The following is a 20,220-nucleotide window of genomic DNA, read 5'->3' on the forward strand; positions in this document are numbered from 1 at the left end:
TGTGCGTCGGCCGCCCCGCGGCCTTCCTCAGTCGCTGGGATGGCGGCAGCGGGCTTAGCCCTCCCCCCCCCCAGGTTGCCGAGAGCTGGGGGGGTTGCTGGGCTCTGTGTGGGAAGCTCAGCCCCGTTAGGTGTCCTGGGGCCGCTGGAGGTCGTGGGGATGGCCGGAGAGAGGCGAGGAAGGGCTGGGGGAGATGGTGTGTGAGGGGAGGCCCTTGCAGCAGAGCCCCTCGCTGGTGAGGTGGGAGTAGCGTGGCCTTTTCCATCGGCTTCCTGGGGCAGGGACGTGCAGCTTGGTCTGGCTCTAGCAGGGTGAAGGCTGTGCCGCTTTTGGGGGGGTCCCCTGCCCCCCACCCCCTGCACCCCAGCAGCTCCTGGAGGAGCCAGCTTGATTTCAGCGAGGGGAAGATGTTCGGCTGCTTTAACAACCACCGTGAATACTGCTACACTCAGGTCTTTGTTGCAGTGGGGTTGCTCTGGGGGCTTTGCCCAGCAGGTCGCCTCTCCCGGAGCTCTAGAGTCGTCGTTTCGTAGCCCTAATCTCATCGGTGTTGGTGTGATGTCAGTTTGCACCGTGTAGAGCTGTGTGCCTGCAGCTGCCATCATCTAGGTGGTTTTGTTGTGTTTTTCGGGTGTCCTGCGGCTTGAGAGGACACGCAGAGAAAGCTGCTTGTCTCCTTTATGGAGTGGCTAAAGGTGTAGAAGAAAATAGTTGTGTGAATGATTGTGTTCAGACAATTAAGTCGTTCTTGCAAGAAATCCCCATTGCACGCACAAAATGCCCTCAAAAAGATGTTTTCATCAATGAAAAAAGTCACTGATACTGAATGTCAATGCCAGTTGTACCATTTAAGTGTATGTCAGGTGGCTGTTTGCTGCCATTGATTTTTGTTCTTTTCTTTCAACTTCAGGAAACTGAGTGTTAAACCCATAACAAATCCTCAGTATTTGGATAATATGGGGAATCCAGCTGTTAATGGACTGTACGACTTGGCTCTGGGACCTCCGGACTCCAAAGAAGTGTGTGAAACTTGCATGCAGAACTTCAGCAACTGCCCTGGTCATTTTGGCCATATAGAACTGCCTCTGACTGTCTACAACCCTCTGTTTTTTGACGTATGTTATGCTTAATTATTGCCTTGCTGTTGAAATGGGTGATGGTGCTCAAGACTAGTCCTTGAGAATCATGAAGGTGCCGAGATCTGAATTTTATCTCTTAAGTGTAATAACAGCAGATGTAGTAGAAAATCTTTGTTGTGTCATGATACTTCAATGCAAATAGATTACTTAGACTTTTGTAAAATATACACTTTGTTGTAGCTATTATTTTATTCAGTATTGACAAACGAGGAGAAATATTGATCACAGAACTCTTTAAGACCTAATGCATGGTCTTGTGCCTTAATTAAATGGGTGGCACAGTGAAATTTATTAGTTCTTTTAAATGGCTACTACAAGCTTACAGGAACAGCTGCTTACTTTTATCCTCCCTGGACATTCAGGGCTTGTCTTAGCTCTGAATAGCTGTGTTTGTACATTCTCCCCAGTAGGTCCTCTCTTACTCCAGAGTAATTTATTCCAGAAAACTGGATTGGTGTGGATAAGACACAACAACCTATCCAGCATTATGCTGTGTCATAGTGTGTGTGTGTGCTGAATAAATGAAATTATATAGTAAGTTTGGCAGCAGCAGGGAGTTGAAAAATGCTAAGCTCTACAGAAGTCCTTTTTAATAAAAAACAAGAAGGCTGTTAAGAAGATTTCCTGCATCTGGAAGTCAGACACCTGTGCCTCTCATACCTTTACAGCTGTTGGATGTACATGATAAGTGAAATACCTGATGTAGAGCAGAGATTTGACTTGGAGTGCATCTCTTGGGATGTGTTAAAACTTGTTTCAGAAGCTACTGGTGGTTGTCAAACTGCACGTTTCCTCTAAGTGCTTCATGTGGGTGTTTTTTTCAAAGGGTCATATTTTAAATATAAAAGGATTTCTGGCCATAGGGGTAGGATTTGCCTGATTTTGGTCCTCTGAAAATTAGGTGTGTAATCTGATCAGTACTTTTTAGCTCTTTCCAGAGCTATTTGCAGAGGAAGAATCATCTCGCCTGTATCAGGAATCTGAGCTGGGATGAATTTCCCTCCTGTGGTGCCAAGTCTCCCTATTTACAGTAGCTGGCCCCTGCATAGGCTACTAATTGAGCCTAAAATTCCCACTTTCAGATGACTGAAGTTAGGTGAAGTCCATCCCACTTCTAGTGCTGAGCCACCTTTAAAGTAAAACACTTCTAAGGAGTAAAAATCATGGAGGAGGAGTTCCTAGCCTTCAGACCACTGGTGCTGGGAGAAGCTAGGGCAAGTTGTGTGCAGAGCTATGCTGAATAATGAAAACACTGATATTTTCCCAAAGCTTGAGGAGAATGTGGTTGCATGAAGAATCTTGAGGGACATTGGTAGTTTTGATTTACTTGTAGCTTGTTGCTACTTGGGTAGCACATGGTCCTTTATGGGACAAATAGCAGTGCTGTGTGAGAGCAGTCTTGGTGCTAGACTTGCTGTAGTTATGATGGGCTTTTCCTTTCTCTGCTATGTTTGCAGATCACCCTTTGTATGTGAATTTGTGTGGATGAAAATTTTTGCAAATTCTTTACTTTTTAAATGTAACAATTAGTCTAATTTCTTAATTACAGTAGTGCTTTTTTAAGTTTAGACAAATCTTATCTACCTGCATACTATGTAAACTAGTACATTTAGCAGGGTAACATCTTTTTACCCCTTTTTTTTTCCAGAAATTATACCTTCTAATTCGAGGTTCTTGTTTAAATTGCCACATGCTGACATGTACACGAGCTGTGGTTCACTTACTCCTAAGCCAGCTGAAGGTTCTGGAGAAAGGGCTGCTTCATGCTGTCCATGATCTTGAAGTCATTCTGAACAGGGCAAGTACAGTGTATTTCTCCATTATTTTTTTGAGTTGATAGCCCTGTAGTTATGCAGCTATCCCAATTTCTTTCATTCTCTTTCTTCTAGTATTTAGAGCAATGTGCAGATGCAACAGGTTCAGAAATTGAAGAAGAGTTAAATCACCATGTTCAGGAAATACTGCAAAGTCATCAAATAAGAGATCAGTGTTCAAATGTAAGTACAAGCAGCACTTCTCCTGAGATCTCAGGAGATCTGTGCTCTTAAAATATCCTTTTAAAATAGTAATGTGGGGATGAAAGTCTGTCTTTGACTGTGTAGACTCTAGATTTTATCCTGCGAGTTCTGAGCTGTTCTCTACCTAGAGGGCTTTCTGGGTGTTTAAAAGATTTTATTTCTTGTTAGTATAACTCCTAGGTTTCTGGAAGACACACTTTGTGAAGGGAAATGTTTTGATGGTGTAAATAATAGAGTTGATACTGTTGTCAGTACATAGCTTACAAACCTTGGTACTTCTGTGATGCTCTCTGTGATGTGACATCTCTGTGATGCTGTTTTGAATTGCAGAACATCTTTGAGAGCTCATGCATCCAGCAAGTTTGCAGAATTACAGTGAAATTTTTAGCAGGAGTTATGCCACCGAGTTCTCATTTCTATTTTAATGTTACTGTTAAAGGAAAATACTAGTGAAGAAGGTGCTTAAAGATCTAACATCATAGAACAGATTTGTTTATGTCAGGTTTAATTCCTGAATCACTTGTTCCAAAATTAACCTTAAGCACCTTGTGTGTATGTAAGTCATACTTCATGAGCAGTCTAAAGAAGTTATTTTGTTGTATCTTCTAACTTCTTTAATCATCATTACAGGAAAGCTTTAAAATTCAGTAGTGACTTGAAAAGTAAAGACTACTTGTGAACTATATTTTAAAAGGAGCATGATGAGTCTTGGGGGTTCTGTGTTTCCAGCAAATAAGGGAGGATGATGGAAGAACACTAGAAATCAAGGCATGAATTAAATCAGTCCAAGGATGCATGTGTATTGCTACTAATATTCATGTTGATAGTTAACCTTAATTATGTAGTGTTTAATACATTCTTCATATCAGATGTTTTAAATAATTTTTAAGGTTTTGTTGTTGTTTGTTTTTTATCAGGTAAAAAATGTATGTGAGTGTAGAAATAAACTGATATCACAGTTCTGGAAAGCACATATGAGTTCAAAGAAATGCCCCAACTGCAAGTAAGTTCAACTATGTGGGGAAGTAAATAGGTCGTATGAAGTTAAATGTTGTGAGCACTTTTATTAACTTTTATCTACCTTTCCTGGTTTGTTTTTGTTTTCCCCTTTAAGGTCTAGGAGATCACTAGTGAGGAAAGAGCATAACAGCAAGCTGACAGTAACCTATCCTTCTACAGTGTACCGTAAGTCAGGAGAGGAAGAAATTCTGAATGAGCCAGCAGGTAAAGTGTTTGTCTTCTACTCAGATCTGTTGGCACTTCTTTTCCTGTATTTGAGGTGCACAGACTCCTAGCAGTGAGTAAGTGCTTATGACTCATATATAAAAATACAAAAAACCAATAAGCTTAGCAGTAGGGAGTACCCAATTACATTAAATGTCTTTATTTGTGAGACTTCTGTGCTTTTGCAGCTTCAAGTGTCTATGTCAGAAAAAAAAGTGCAAAAGCATAGTCTATGTCAACTCTAATGGGGGTTTGGGACACTTAATTTTTGACAGGTAGATGATTTTCTGCTAGATTTTTAAAATAAAGGGCCTAGATACGAAATTAACAAGGAGGAAGATGACCAGCCTTACTTCAGAAAGAAAATCAGGCAATCCTAACTCTTCTGGAAGAATTTCCCCTCAAGGAAGTTAAGACAGAAAAGAAAGTAGGTGACACTTTATAGGCTTAATTAAATAATAGATGGATTGCTGACTGTTGCTATTGTCTCATCCAGTTGGGTATTTCATGAGTATTCTAACCTCACTGGTAATTCTTGAATCCCACTTCAGTGTTGTAAGCTGCAGGTTGACTCCTGATTTGTGTTTTAGTTAGTGGATGAGATCATTTGAAGAAGGATTTCAGGTCACCGTTCATCAAATAAAGCATACTCTTCAGATGTTAAAGTTGGGATTTGTTTCAGTTGCTTATATTAATATCCATTAGTCACAGAAATAGCTTATTTTTTCCCATACGGGGAAGGCTCTTTAGTTAGTTTCTTAACCCCAGAGCAGACGTGTTAATGACATTTTGGTGTGGATGTTATCTGGTATATTTTGTAGGTATTTACATTCCTTTTCTGAGCTGGAAGCACTTAATCCAAGCAAAAAAACCTTACAAAGTAACCTCTTGTTATTTATTTATTTATTCATCTGTCTGTCTATCTTTTTATTTTAAGAAATACTTTTATTTTTCAGGTATTGATGAAAGCCAGCTAGGGAAGAGAGGATACCTGACACCCATGACTGCCAAGGAATACATTCTGGCTTTGTGGAAGAATGAAGGTACTGGTTGTGAAGAGCAGTGTGACTTTGTTTTCTGTATAATTTAAAAGTATGTTTTTTAATACTTATTCTTGTTGATCTGTATAATTTTCAATATAATCTGCAAATGTTGCCCTGGGAACTCATTGTCAAATCTCTGCCTTTTGCCTTAAGGGCTGCAAGACATTTTATGACAGGAAGGCTTGTAGCTAGTGACGTCAGAGCTGGATTCAAGGAACAGTTTGATCAGCTGTTCTCAAATTGTGACTCCCCACAACAGCAATTGTAGTTTACAGATAATTTGATGCTCACAGGTTGCTGCACCTCCTACTTCCACGGCTGCACTGGTTAAAGCCTGAGAATGTAATCAACATTTTGAGTTCCCTGTGCTCTGGATCTGTGTGCAGTTGCCAGGAAAGAGGCAAAGCAGTTTCATGTATCATTCCCAGCCAGTAGCTGGAAACTGTTTCTTCCTGCTGTTCTGCTTTTTTCTTTTACTCTGTATTTCTGTTGAGTTTTCTCTAAAAAAATCAGTTATGTTACCAAAAAGAACAAAAGCAATTCTTTCTAAAGTATGCCTATATATTTTTTATTTTAAACAAGTATTTAACTTTGCAGATTCTTTTGGCTTGATTTACCAAATGCATCTGGGGGTTTGGGTTCCCAAACAATACCAGTGATAATGAGTTTATCTTTCCTGTTGTATCTTTTCAGGCTTCTTTTTGCGTTATCTCTTCCCTGGGATGGATCCCCATGAGAGCTCAGGATTCAGTCCAGACATGTTTTTTTTAGATCTTCTGGTGGTTCCACCTTCAAGGTACGATTTCCCCCAAAAACCTTCTGTAGGAATCACAGGATTTAGTGCATACTTTTTGCAGGAGTCAGAGATGAAAACACCAGTAGTACAGACACTGGTCTGCTGTGGTGTCAGTGGAGTGTTAAAATAATACAAAGTAATAAAAATCACAGCAGTAACTGCTGGTAAGTTTTGTTCTAACTTCAAACAAGGTGTTAAAGGACTAAAATACTAATAATAAAAAAATATTTTAATATTTCAAATTATTATAACTGTATAGTACCGATAGTATTTATTGATAAGCAATCAATCCTCTTTTATGACTGTCCCAGTATAATAAAGGAATTTTTAAATACTCACTTTTAGTTGATAGGGGTTCTTTTTCACGCATTGAAAGCTTAGCTTAGAGTGTTTGAGGTTTATCATGCTCCTTTTGGGTGGCTTTAATCTTCTCAAATAATTCTGATCTTCTGTAGGTATCGTCCTGTAAATCGTGTTGGGGACCGACTGTTTACGAATGGTCAGACTGTGAACCTGCAGGCTGTCATGAAAGATGCCAAAACGATACGGAAGCTCTTGGTTTTCATGGCAAAAGAACAATGTCAGCCGATAAAAATTACAGAAGACATCGAAACAGTAAGAGTTCCAGGTTACCTTATTCTTTGCTTTTTTGGATATGTGGGTTGAGTTCAGGTGGGCTCCCATTTTGACTGTTCCAATAACAGTTTTTGCCTGGGCTGTTGGAGTGTGTCCTGTTGGAGACGTTCTCCATAGCTTTCCACCACCCCCCATACCTCTTGCCACTCACCCACCTGGAGCAAAAGGAAATATATTTTACACAGACTCCTTTAGACATGTTTTATGTGTAAGATTACTGTATGTGAGTATACATATACTGTATGTATAATGGGCTCCTGAAAAATGTACAGCACAAACAGTTCACAATAAAACATCTCCAGCATCTGGAAAATTAATTCCTGGATGTGTTTAAAAGGCATATGTAGTGCTTGGGGATATGGTTTAGGGGTGAACATGGTAGAGTAGATTTGAAGGTTGGACTTGGCCTTAAAGGTCTTTTCTGTCCTAAATGTTTCTGTGAATGCATTAAATTAAAAAATATGAGGGGAAGTCACTATCTTCTAACCTTGGTAGAGGCAATTGTGATGGTGGTTGGTTTTTACCATTGGTGTCTAAATAGAACTGAAGAATTCACAAATAATGTTAATTAGTAATAATGCTTGTTTGCTACTGACAAGCTGACATGATCATATAGTGGTAAATAATAATGTATATTACCATGTCTCTTTTCATGTTTGTTGATGAATTGTATTATTGAGGGTTAATCGATACTGGATTTAGTTTCAGCTGAATTTGATTTACAACTGAAGGAGTAAAACATTTTTAAAACATTATTAGTTAAAATTTAGCCACTAGGTGGAGATATGTCCTTAAAACGTTGCACATCAATGCATTTTGCATGCTACCCGTGTACCGACTTCAAGCTGTGAAAACAAAGTGATGTAGGTGATGAATGATCTAAGAGTAAGACTTTCTGGTAGCACAGTGATTTGTAACACAGACTTGCTAACCAACAGCCTCTAGTTTGGAGAGGTTACTGTAGCTGTGGAATTAGTTTCCAAAGCTTGACAGGAAACCTGTCTAAGGCATTTAGTTGTGATAATTTCAGAGTTAATTACATTGTAAATGGTTTTTTTTGTTGTTAGTTTTTTTTTTTATTAGTGTTTTTAATGAGGTGCAAAATAATTGCCAATGCTTTGTTTGCTGTTTAGTAATTTCAGCCTAGTAAATAAAATGTATTTTCTGTTAAGTTCAAGTACCTAATTTTTGTTTCTGTAGAAGACAGGAGAGAATAACGAAGAGCTGGACCGTTCTGTCCTGACAACAGTTCCAGGACAGACCATTGCAGATAAGCTCTACAACGCTTGGGTTCGCCTCCAGAGCCACGTCAACATTGTCTTTGACAGTGACCTGGACAAATTAGTGACAGAGAAGTACCCTGGTATTCGTCAGGTGGGTAGCAGCTGGAATCTTGGAGACTCTGGACTTCTTGTGTCACAGGCAAGATAAATTCATGGAAGAAGAAAGAAGTTAAATGTTTGTGGTTAGTAAGTAGGCATTTTCATGACCCAGAGAAGTGGCAAAAGACCTGTGCTTGGAAGTGTTTGAGGCCAGGCTGGATGGGGCTCTGAGTGACCTGGTCTAGTGGGAGGTGTCCCTGCCCATGCAGGGGGTTGGAACTAGGTGATCTTTAAGGTCCCTTCCAACCCAGACAATTCTGTGGTGCTATCATCCTCATCACTGCAATATCTGGAGAATCTGATGTTGCATGCTCTCACCTTTTAATCATTAACTTGCTGTCTGTTTTCAAAGCTGCTGGAGAAGAAGGAAGGCCTGTTCCGCAAGCACATGATGGGAAAGCGGGTGGATTTTGCTGCTCGATCAGTCATTTGCCCTGATATGTACATTGGTACCAATGAAATTGGCATTCCAATGGTAAGGATAAATGAAGGACTGTTTCTATTTGGTGCAGCTGGGGACTGAACTACACTGTAACATTTCCAGCAAGCATAGCAACTACATAGCAAGCAGCATAAAATGTGGAGGTTTTCTGATTCATCTGAACTCTTTCCTCTCCAGTGTGTCATGGCTGTATGTTAGCACCATGTGTTAGAAAGAAGGAGCACAGAAGAGCAGGAAACTCTTACCATTATACTGAACATCCCGTCTGGGATAAAAGGTTCAAAAAAAGAAGCAGCTGTACTTGCTTCCTGGGATTGTGAATATGTACAAAATTTATAAGTAGATCTTGAAACAGTGGTGGCAGCCTTTAAGAAACGGCCATAATAACATCACCACCTTCATTAATCCTCAGTGATTTTTAACCACTCAGAGATGACACCAAGCCTGAATTTGAGGTTTTAATTATGCCATCTTTTCTGCTTGCCCGTCTGCAAATAGTGAGCCTGGTGATTAATGTGCTTTTTCCCTGTGTTTCTTTGTTTGTTTGTGGAATCTAAAATCATGCTTTCATTTTTTAAATTCCTCATTGAGTTGTCCTGTTCTGCTGCAGTAGAAAATTGTGAAAAGGACATCATTTCTTATTGTATCCTCTTGCTGTAAAGGATTTTAAAACAGAAATGTATTTGCTTGGTAGACTGAGGAGATGCATCCAAGGACTTAAAGGAATTTATGTTTACCTTGTGTTGGTTAACATTTGACACTGTTTTCTTGGTGTCTTTAGTACTGTTTTAAGGCAAAGTTGAAAAACTTGTTATTTTTCACCTCATTTCACTCCTGTGTAGGTATTTGCTACCAAACTGACTTATCCTCAACCAGTCACTCCCTGGAATGTCAAAGAGCTGAGACAGGCTGTCATAAATGGCCCAAAGGTTCATCCTGGAGCCTCCATGGTCATTAATGAAGATGGGTCTCGGACAGTGCTGAGTGCGAGCAGCCTGACCCAGAGGGAAGCCATAGCCAAGCAGCTCCTCACCCCTTCTTCAGGTGCACCCCAGTCAGGACTGAAGATTGTGAGTACAACAACTATACCTGTGGTGTTTGTGTTACTGTTTTTCTTTTTAAAAATAATAATACTTTTTATTGTCCTTGTTAGTAATTCCAGTTGGCCCCCTCACAAAGACTCTCCAGGGCAGAGTTATGTTGTATTTTAGTAGTTAGCTGAGAAAGTTGGGAGATGCTTAGGAAGAAAAACTTGATACTTGTTCAAATTCTACAAACCACTTTTCCACCCTGAATTTTCTCTTAGTGTGCATGCAGTGTGTGGCATTCATCTCACCAAGATGGGGAGTAGTCTTTCTTTTACAGCTGAGTATTCTTGGGAAGTCTTAGCAGTATTGAAGATAAAATACTGCTTTCATTTTATGCTTTTATGTCCCCCTGCCTCCTCATCCTTCTCAACAAACCTTTTTTTTCTTTCCTTTTGAAATACTACATAGATTCTGTATTTGGAGCATTTTTTGGTGGTAGTTCTGAAGGCTGAAATTCATTATACTCATAGAGTAGGTACAGCACAAGCAGTTGATCTGAGTGCTGTAACCTGGAATCCATCTTCCCACCACCATCCCTTTTTACAGATGAGAAAACAAGAAACAGCCACACTTCATACCCATCTGTTGGTACACACACTAACATTTGTGAAGTGGTTAGTGCTTAGATCAGTTGTTTCCTTGGAGCTGCTGGAGGGTTTGAGTCTCAGAACCTGTCAAGAGAGGTAAACATAAGGGTTTAGACTATATCAACAGCTTATCATACTCCTGTTGATACTCACTTAATGGATATATGGGTATTACTAACAGAGAAACTGTTGGGAGGGACTGTTCTAGATAAAAATACATTGTGTTGTACTCAAACCTGAAGTTATAACTCTTGAGATCCCTGGCCTGTGCTTCAGCTATGGGGTCATATTGTTACCTTATTCCATGATGTCCAGTACTGGTTGTGTGATGACAGGTATTATCAATTCAGCCTAGTGGGCTTTGGATAATCAATTCATTTTCTTATTTACAAACAGCACAATTTCCTTTTTTTTTTTCAGTCTTTGGTATCTGTGTTGCCAAGGGAGAGATTGGTGGAGCGTGACTTGTGTGGTGTTACCTTGGTTTGATCGCTGTGGTTTGTGGGGGTTGATGGAGGTTATGCACCCACAGTGTGGTTTGGTGGAGAGCATAGGGTGTTCAGGGGAGGGTAGTCTTGATCCTCTTAGAAAGCTGAATATTAACAGTAGAAACAGAATGTTTGGGATGTGGGTATATTTCAAGATGTAGTCTTTTCAGAGGTGTCCATGGAAGTGCCATGTAGGCAGCAACCACCCTTCTCTCCCAGGTGTGTCGACACATCAAGAACGGGGATGTGCTTTTACTGAACCGCCAGCCCACGCTTCACAGACCCTCTATCCAGGCTCACAGGGCCCGGATCCTGCCTGGAGAAAAAGTGCTGAGGCTCCACTATGCCAACTGCAAGGCTTACAATGCTGATTTTGATGGTGATGAAATGAATGCCCATTTTCCACAGAGCGAGCTGGGCAGGGCAGAAGCCTACACCTTAGCCTTTACTGATGAACAGTATCTGGTTCCAAAGGTAAGTAAAACTGTCAGATGAATGTATTCCTACATTATCCAGCATATCCACCTTAATCTACCTTATTGGCACATCCAGCCAGTCTCTTTCCTTTTAATGTCAATGTCCCCAAGAGGTTTAGTAGTGTGTTGTGCTGTGATGATGAGTTATTTACAAATTATTTGATCCAGCTGGAATAATTTTGGGAGCTGCTAACACATGACTTATTATCCTCCCCAACCCTTTTTCTTTTTTTGTTTTGTTCTCTCTTTAGGATGGGAAGCCACTTCCTGGCTTGATCCAGGATCACATGATTTCTGGAGTCAGCATGACAATCCGGGGCTGCTTTTTCACTAGGGAGCAATATATGGAGCTTGTTTACCGAGGACTAACAGACAAAAAAGGAAGAATTAAAATCTTTCCTCCTGCCATTATGAAACCACAGCAATTATGGACAGGAAAGCAGGTACTTTATAATTTATTGGGCTAAAGAATGCTGGTGGTTCCAAAGCAAAGAGAACACTAATGTTAAAACTAGTGCTGCTGAGGGTTGCTGAAAAGCCAGATTCCATCATCTAATCAACACCACGTAGATATTATTGTGCATAATTTGAGCTCTGAGAGTCAGCTTTAATTTTAAATGACAGTATTAGATCAGTACTTTTACTTGCTGCTCTGAAGAGCATTGCAGATGGAAATAAAATGCTGCAGTTTACAGGCATGGGAGTAGAGAAGGAATTTGTTGATCACAGTAGAGTTTCTTGCTGACAGTGCACTATGTTGTGCCAGTCACTGCTTTTAAATCTCTGAACTTAAAGGCTGTAGGTAGATACTCTGTTTTTTGACTTTCTGGTTGAGATGATCGTTAGATTGATGTAATACCTGGGAAGCCCAAGTGAATGCTACATTTTCTACTATTTAAAAGAGTTTAAAATTCAATTGAAGTATTATGTCCCATAGCAGAGCAGGGAAAATTCTCAGCCAGTTTTCCCTGTAAAACCTAACAGACAGCTCTTTCTTTTCTAACTTTTTTAGTATATATATCTCTAGTTCTTGAAAAAATCTTTGGTGCCATGTGTTTCTGAATAATTTTGTGTCTCAGCTCATTGATATTTTAAACGCTGGAGCAGCAAGAGGGTATTCCTGTCTTCAAACTTCAGATTTCTGAGATTTTTAAAACTTTGTTGTCAGTGGAAAAAATAAGTATAGAATATTACTTTTCTCCTCCATGCCCAAATCTTTACAGTGAGAAGGGATTATAGGAAATAATTTTTTCCTGCCACTCTTGCTGTTTCTTTATAGGTTGTCTCTACATTGTTAATAAACATAATTCCAGAAAACCACATCCCATTGAATTTGACTGGGAAAGCTAAGATTGGAGGAAGAGTCTGGGTAAAGGGACCTGCAAACAGATGTCTGAATCTTGATTCAATGTGTGAGTCTCAGGTATGCTGGGGCAGCAACTCTGGAGTCTGGGCTGGGATGTATTGTAATAAAATTGAGTCTAGAGTAGAAGAATGGGGAGGAAAGCAGGGGAATGACAAAATTAAAAACAGATACTGAGCAACAATTACTGCTGGAAGGTGGTGATGGGAGGATAGGCCTTGGGGTCAGGAAAAATTGTTCTGATCCTGACTGATACATATTCCATCTGTTTTTGTTAGACCATGTGCCTTCATTGTTTCACTTTATAGGTGGGAAAAATGCAGATGGCATTAGAAGTTTTATTTCTGCTATAAATTCTAAAAGTGTAGGTAATCTGTTCACCAATACGTGGGCTTTTAAGACTTTTCACTTGAACTTATTTTCATGTAGATTGCATGGGAGAAGCTTGTAGAGATGATAATGAGATCAAAGTTTCTGTTTTTCTGAAGAGCTGTGTTTTGTTTTTCAGGTTGTTATTAGACATGGGGAATTACTGTGTGGAGTCTTGGACAAAGCTCACTTTGGCAGCTCTGCCTATGGCCTGGTCCACTGTTGCTATGAAATCTATGGGGGTAAAACTAGTGGGAAAGTGCTAACCTGTCTAGGACGTCTCTTCACTGCTTATCTGCAGCTCTACAGGGGATTTACAATGGGTGAGTAACATGAGGATGGATATTGTGGGGAATTGTGGGATCCTCCTGGAAAGTCTGCAAAGGCACGTGGAAAATAAGGAGGTGTGATTGGTGAGAGCCAACATGGCTTCACTGAGGCCAGGTCATGCCTGACCAATCTGGTGGCCTTCTACAACAAGGCTACAGAGATGGTGGATGGTGGCAGAGCAATTGATGTCATCTACCTGGATTTGTGCAAGGTATTTGACACTGTTCCACGTGACATCCTGGTCTGCAAACTGACAAGGCATGGATTTGACAGATGGACCACTCAGTGGATAAGAGATTGGCTGGGTGGCTGCACCCAGAGAGTTGTGGTCAATGGCTCAATGTCTGAATCATAGAATCCTAGGGGTTGGAAGAGACCTCGAAATATCATCTAGTCCAACCCTCCAAATGGGGGCAGGTGATGAGTGGTGTCCCTTAGGGGTCAGTATTTGGACCAGTGCTGTTTAACATCTTTGTTGGAGATATGGACAGCGAGATTGAGCACGTTTGCTGATGATACCAAGCTGTGTGGTGTGGTTGACACCCAAGAGAGAAGGGATGCCATCCAGAGGGACCTTGACAGGTTGGAGAGATGGGCCAGTGCCAACCTCATAAAGTTCAACAAGGCCAAGTGCAGGGTCCTGCACCTGGGTCAGCACAACCACAGGCACAAATACAGGCTGGGGGGAGAATGGCTGGAGAGCAGTCCTGAGGAGAAGGACTTGGGGGTGGTAGTAGATGAGAAGCTCGACATGAGCTACCAGTGTGTGCTGGAGCCCAGAGAGCCAGTTGTGTCCTGGGGTGCATCAACAGAAGTGTGGCCAGCAGGGCCAGGGAGGGGATTCTGCCCCTCTGCTCTGCTCTGGTGAGACCCCACCTGAAATACTGTGTACAGTTCTGGGGCCCTCAGCACAAGAAAGATACAGGCCTGTTGGAGAGGTTCCAGAGAACGGCCATGAAGATGATCAAAGGCCTGGAGCAGCTCTGCTATGAAGACAGGCTTTGGGAGTTGGGGCTGTTCAGCCTGGAGAAGAGAAGGCTCTGGAGAGAGACCTTAGAGCACCTTCCAGTACTTGAAAGGGGCTACAGGAAAGCTGGGGAGGGGCTTTTCATCAGAGAAGATAGTGATTGGACAAGAGGTAGTGGTTTTAAACAGAGAGAGGAGAGATTTAGGTTAGATATTAGGAGGAAGTTCTTCCCTATAAGGGTGGTGAGGAACTGGAATGGGTTGCCCAGGGAGGTTGTTGATGCCCCATCCCTGGAGGTTTTAAGGCCAGGTTGGATGAGGTTTTATGCACCCTGGTCTAGTCGTGGGGTTCCCTGCTCATGGCAGGGGGGTTGCAACTTGATGGTCTTGGAGATCCCTTCCAACCTTGATTATTCGATGTTTTTTTTTTCTTCTGGTTGGTGCATAGCTTGCCTTCTAAACATCAAAAGGAAGTATAATCTTGAGTATGTCCATCATGCTCTCTCTTCTGTCCTGCCTTGTGTACACAGTATGAATGTCTCATGTTTAAATTTTGTTTAAATCAAAACCTCTTGTGAATCTGTCTTACTTCTCTGAAAAAGAGCTGTTGCTTAGAAACAAGAACAACTGATACACTGAGATGAGAGAACTCTGGGGAGTTGTGTGCAAAGTTTTACATATCTCATTCTGCTGTAAATCTTTTGGTAAATGTTTGACTTTCATTAGAGCTTTGCAGACTCATGGAAAAATGCACTTGGGAGGTAATAAAAATTTGATCCTCACTGTAGTCTCTCTTCTTGCAGTAATTGAAATATTTCAAATTACCATCTAGAGCTTTGCAAGATGTTTGTATGCTAATGAAATAGTTACAGTGTGTAGCAGCAGGATGGTTTAAATTGGTTTTCATCTGAAGGCACAGTATGGTCACTTAGAATTGCATAAGATGGTCAACTGGTAGACAGCAAGAGTGAGGAACCAACAGCCAAAAGAGGGGAAGATCTGTTGAAATTATGGAGGTGATTAATTGACTGTAAGGCAGAGAAAATGTATCTTGAGAGCCACGGTGAAAAACTAGTTAGTCTAGGATAATGAGCCAGGGATTGTGGTTGGACTGATGATCCTAAAGGTCTTTTCCAACCAAAACAATTCTATGGTTCTAGGATTATCAGGAAAAGGTAAGTGGGACTAGAGCAGGAGTCAAGTCAGGGAGTTGATGAAGATGAGATGATTCAGGACTGAGCAAAATGAGACTGTGGGATGAGTAAGGTTCAGGAGAAGGAGACAAGTAAAAGAGACAAGGTTGTAATAGGAAAAGGAGAACAGGACTGGACAGAAGGAGTGAAGATAGAGGGACATGTGACAGGGCCATTGGCTACTTTGTCTTGTAAACGTATGTGCAACTCACTAGTAAAGTGTCCCACTTGTCCCCCTACAACTGCTGTACATGTTAGCCTGTGAGGAACCTCTGGAGGTGCTGTATTGCAGCTCATGCTTACAAGTCCTGCCAGATGAGCCTGCAACCATTTTAGTGACTTTGCAGGACTCCATACAAATAGCTTACAGGACTTAGGGTTTCCACTTCTGGTTTGTTCTGAATTGTTCTCCTGGTCCTGTCATCACAAGGGACAGTATTTTTAATTTACCTTTTAAAAAAAGCTAGGTAATGGCAGATGTTGCAAAGTTCAGCTAATAGGAACTTTGAAGTGGATGGAAGAGAAGAAGCAGTTTGATGTGGGTGGCCTGTAACACATTTGTTTGTGCAAGTGCACCACTTAACACTTCATAGACACTGCTGAAGTTAGGACTTTGTGAGTTAGGAAGTTGATATTGCTCCCTTAATGCTTAGCTTAGCAGATGTTCCATGGGTTGTTTTTTTCTTGACAGCCTGTGCCTTCTCCCTCAAAAATCCACTCTGATTTGTTTGTTTGTTTGTTTGTTTCAAACTGCAGTTAGGCTGATTTTAACAGTTATTATATCTTTAATTATTACTTTCTTTTCCAGCTCCTTACTCTCCAATTCCTGGACAACAAATATGGTTCCTTCCTCAATTCTTTTTCAGTTTAGATCACTATGTGGTCTGTTTGCAAAAGGTTGGACCAGATGATCCTGGAGATCCCTTCCAACCTGACATTCTATGATTCTGTCTCTTTTCTTTAACAGGCATTGAAGATATCTTGGTTAAACCTGAAGCTGACCACAAAAGACAAAAAATCATTGAAAAGTCAAGACAGAGTGGTATTGGAGTAAGTCTTGCAGAATTTACACACACACACACACACACCCTTAGTTAAAGTTTTTTTAAATTCTGCCCTGATCATCATGTCTGCTTAGAATCTAAAAACCCCCATGTTTTACTTTCAGGCTGTTAGAGCTGCTCTTAATTTGCCAGAAGCAGCATCATGTGAGGAGGTTCAAGGGAAATGGCAGGATGCCCATCTCTGCAAAGACCAGAGGGATTTTAACATGGTTGATCTGAAATTCAAGGAGGAAGTAAACAGTTACAACAATGAAGTAAACAAGGTTGGCATCGAGGCATCTGTTTATACTAATTCTATTTGGAGACCTTCTTATTAAGTTAATTTAATGTTGATGAGGACTGCCTGACTCTTCTGGAGGCTAAAGCTTTCCATCTGTTCCCAGCATGAGGCTTTACATACTGCCCTGCTAGTGCACCTCAACCTTGTCCTTCCTAAATGAAAAGATGGCTTAATATTCAAGTTGCTTTTAAAAATTAAAAATAGGAATGTTTGCGGTTAGTCCTGATTTCACTTTTTTAATGCCTTTAATTGCTTTGATTTATTATTTTACTAATAATAGTTTGGTTTTGTTCCCATCACCCCACAACAACTCTTTAGGTTTGTATGCCACTTGGTCTCCATAGGAGCTTTCCAGAGAATAATTTGCAGTTGATGGTGCAGTCAGGAGCCAAAGGATCTACTGTGAATACTATGCAGGTAATAACAGCTAGAATACTTAGCAGCTACATGTGTTCCTGTGATTTGTCCTAGAATGTAGCTGTTGGGAATCTCTTGTGTGGATATCTAATAGCAAAGCAAGATTTTTATTCTGAGCTTTGGGAATGAAGGCCTTTGGCATGGAAAAGTTTCAGATGGATGTAATAAAGAACTCAGTGGGTGATGGAGGAAGATCAGTTTCCATTAGAACCTATTTTTGCATCAGTTGTTAGTACATTGGGATTTGTATAGAAGCAGCAGATCATACAAACAAACTTAGGGTAGGAAAAAAAGAACTTTTCCTGGCCTCTGTTGGACACTGACCCGTCTGTTTCCTTCTTCCACTACTGAATAGGAATAAATAAATATTATTTTGATTTGGGTAGAGATGGCAAGGATGCTTTTGTATTTTGCCTTCTTCATTGCAGACATTAAGTAATAAACACTATATGAAAAGGCCACCTAGAAATTCTGTCTCTGATGAGAATGACCAAAGCTCAAGAGAGGGGTTTATTTTTTGTTTGTTTGTTTGTTTTGTTCTGGTTTTACTACACTGCTGGAGGTGGTGAGAGTAATACAGGGACCCAAAATATTTTTAGGATACTTTTAGTTTCATATCTCTGTATTAATCATACAGTGTAAGAATGGACATGTTGATGATGGGTCAGGGGGCTTGGATAACATAAAAAGACCAGGTGAGATCTACATTCCTTTTCTGCCCATCAGTAGCAAAGAACATTTAATCAACATGTAGTTAAAGAACACTTAGTATCTTCATTTTTTTATTATGTTTTTAAAGAAAAATTGTTGCAGTTATGAGAGCAAAAAGTTGGATGGAAAAGTGATGTTTCCTTTTTTCCTGTCCACATTTAGATTTCTTGTTTGCTGGGCCAGATTGAATTGGAAGGTCGGAGACCCCCACTGATGGCATCTGGCAAATCACTGCCATGTTTCCAGCCCTATGATTTTTCCCCTAGCTCAGGGGGATTTGTAACTGGCAGATTTCTCACTGGGATCAAACCTTCAGTAAGTTTATTACTGCTTGTGCTTATCCTGAAGTGTATTTAAATCTTGGTATTTTTATACCTTGTCTATGATTATAGATAAATCAACATCATTCACCCTACTTCCATATGTAGCTTTTGAGAAAGAGCATAAATTGCCAGTTTTAATTACTTCTCCAGAGAATGCTGATGGATTTGTGCTTATGTTTAGGAATTCTTCTTCCACTGCATGGCTGGCAGGGAAGGTCTTGTGGATACAGCTGTCAAAACCAGCCGTTCTGGATACCTACAAAGGTAAGAAGCTTGGTTTAGAGTTTAGAGCATTTAACAGGTCCTCTTGGTTGGTTGGTTGGGTTGGTTTTCCTGTGTGTGTGTTTTTGTTGTTTGTTGTGGGTTTTTTTTAAGTACTGTAGACTGGGAGGAGTGCCTGTATTGCTTAGATTAAGTTCAGTGTACTTGCTTTTTAGAAAAGTGGTTACTGTTGAGTGTTGAATGTTCCAAGGCCAGCTTTCTAGAGGACTAGATCAAGTGAAACTTTATAATCTCTAACTTATCTCTGGCACATAGCAGCAGCAGCAAGGAGAAGTCTTTTTTTCCTGGCACAAGTAAAGATGTATAAATTCCAAGCAGCTCTGTTTTTTCCTGGCCACATTGTGTGGCTCTTGTCTTTATTCAAGCAACACCTACAGTATATAGAAGAAGCAGAACTTTCTAATTGTTTCAGAGGATAATGAGGGGCTCTAAAGGAGGGATGCACGCTCCTTTCAGACAGCTGTGTTAAGAGTGACAGCAGAAATAAAAAGTAATTTGCTGTTTCATTTTGAGTCACTTCAGTCCAAGGGAAGTGGAGGGAGGAACATGCAGAAAGCTTTGCAATATCACTACAAGTTTCACTTGTGTGTCATGTCTGTATGGTTTTTGGCTTCCAGAATTCCTGATCAGCCCTTAAGTGCATTTAAGATATTAATGAAAATGATCTTTTTCATGGTAGACTTTTATCATCCCTGCTGTGTTGTAGCCTCTTAAAAGCATTTTTTTTCTTTTTTCTTTGGAAAAGGTGTATCATAAAACACTTGGAAGGACTGGTAGTCCAGTATGACCTGACAGTACGGGATAGCGATGGCAGTGTGGTGCAGTTTCTGTATGGAGAAGATGGGCTTGATATCCCTAAAACTCAGTTCTTGCAACCCGAGCAGTTTCCTTTCATTGCAGAAAACTATGAGGTAACACACCTGAATCTTAAACATTTATGTGGGGTGAAGAGGAAAACTGAAATGCACAGTTAACATCTGGCACATCTGTTAGGGATCTACTGACCTAGTTGTTTCGGTTTGCTTTGCCTTTTCTGCTACACTGAGTATGGAGAGAAGAATAATCACACAGATAACTTTCTTATAGGTAATCCAGAAGACAAACCATCTGGATGAAGCTTTAGCAAGGATGGAGTCTCACCAAGCTAACCAGCAGTTCAAAGCCATCAAAAAGTGGCGAGCCAGGCACCAAAACTCTGTGCAAAGAGAAGGGGGTTTTCTGATGTTTTCCCAAAAGAAAATGGCAAGTATAAAAGCACAAGTTCCAGGAGGAGAAAACAAAAATGGAAGAGATCCTGCTACTTTACAGGTAACAGAAGCAGTTGAATTGACTGAGCCCTTTAAAAAAGCTGCAGAATTCAGTGATTATTTTTTGTAATATTTTTTTTATGTCCCAAAGTGTTTCACAGTCTCCTTAGACAAGTTACCCTTTGAAGGAATTATGTCAGCTGTGTGGGTGATGAAGCTGAGATTAATTAAAGTCTGTGGGCCTTAGTGCTAGGGCAGAGCCCAAAAACTAAGAGGTAAAACTGGTTTTAGAGAACAGCCCATGTTTGTGGATGGCTTTGGGGGATTGTTTTTGTTTGTTTGGAGGCGAGTTGGGT

General features: G+C 40.6%; 1 protein-coding gene across 1 annotated transcript in view; it reads left to right on the forward strand.

The window, feature by feature from the left end:
- Positions 1 to 193: 193 nt before the first annotated feature.
- POLR1A (polymerase (RNA) I polypeptide A, 194kDa) overlaps positions 194 to 20,220 on the forward strand; it is a 33,081-nt gene continuing 13,054 nt past the window's right edge. Inside the window, exons 1-23 of the mRNA XM_010000282.1 lie at positions 194 to 240; positions 911 to 1,115; positions 2,788 to 2,937; positions 3,029 to 3,136; positions 4,075 to 4,160; positions 4,272 to 4,381; positions 5,338 to 5,424; positions 6,118 to 6,220; positions 6,676 to 6,835; positions 8,057 to 8,230; positions 8,591 to 8,713; positions 9,523 to 9,750; positions 11,063 to 11,317; positions 11,571 to 11,762; positions 12,599 to 12,742; positions 13,191 to 13,374; positions 16,508 to 16,590; positions 16,709 to 16,867; positions 17,203 to 17,301; positions 18,175 to 18,327; positions 18,517 to 18,599; positions 19,363 to 19,528; positions 19,704 to 19,925. Of these exons, the coding sequence (XP_009998584.1) occupies positions 194 to 240; positions 911 to 1,115; positions 2,788 to 2,937; positions 3,029 to 3,136; positions 4,075 to 4,160; positions 4,272 to 4,381; positions 5,338 to 5,424; positions 6,118 to 6,220; positions 6,676 to 6,835; positions 8,057 to 8,230; positions 8,591 to 8,713; positions 9,523 to 9,750; positions 11,063 to 11,317; positions 11,571 to 11,762; positions 12,599 to 12,742; positions 13,191 to 13,374; positions 16,508 to 16,590; positions 16,709 to 16,867; positions 17,203 to 17,301; positions 18,175 to 18,327; positions 18,517 to 18,599; positions 19,363 to 19,528; positions 19,704 to 19,925 (3,321 nt within the window). The remainder of the gene's footprint in view (positions 241 to 910; positions 1,116 to 2,787; positions 2,938 to 3,028; positions 3,137 to 4,074; positions 4,161 to 4,271; positions 4,382 to 5,337; positions 5,425 to 6,117; positions 6,221 to 6,675; positions 6,836 to 8,056; positions 8,231 to 8,590; positions 8,714 to 9,522; positions 9,751 to 11,062; positions 11,318 to 11,570; positions 11,763 to 12,598; positions 12,743 to 13,190; positions 13,375 to 16,507; positions 16,591 to 16,708; positions 16,868 to 17,202; positions 17,302 to 18,174; positions 18,328 to 18,516; positions 18,600 to 19,362; positions 19,529 to 19,703; positions 19,926 to 20,220) is intronic.

This window comes from Chaetura pelagica, unplaced genomic scaffold, assembly GCF_000747805.2.
Source record: "Chaetura pelagica isolate M959 unplaced genomic scaffold, ChaPel_1.0 scaffold116, whole genome shotgun sequence".
Classification (NCBI taxonomy): domain Eukaryota; kingdom Metazoa; phylum Chordata; class Aves; order Apodiformes; family Apodidae; genus Chaetura; species Chaetura pelagica.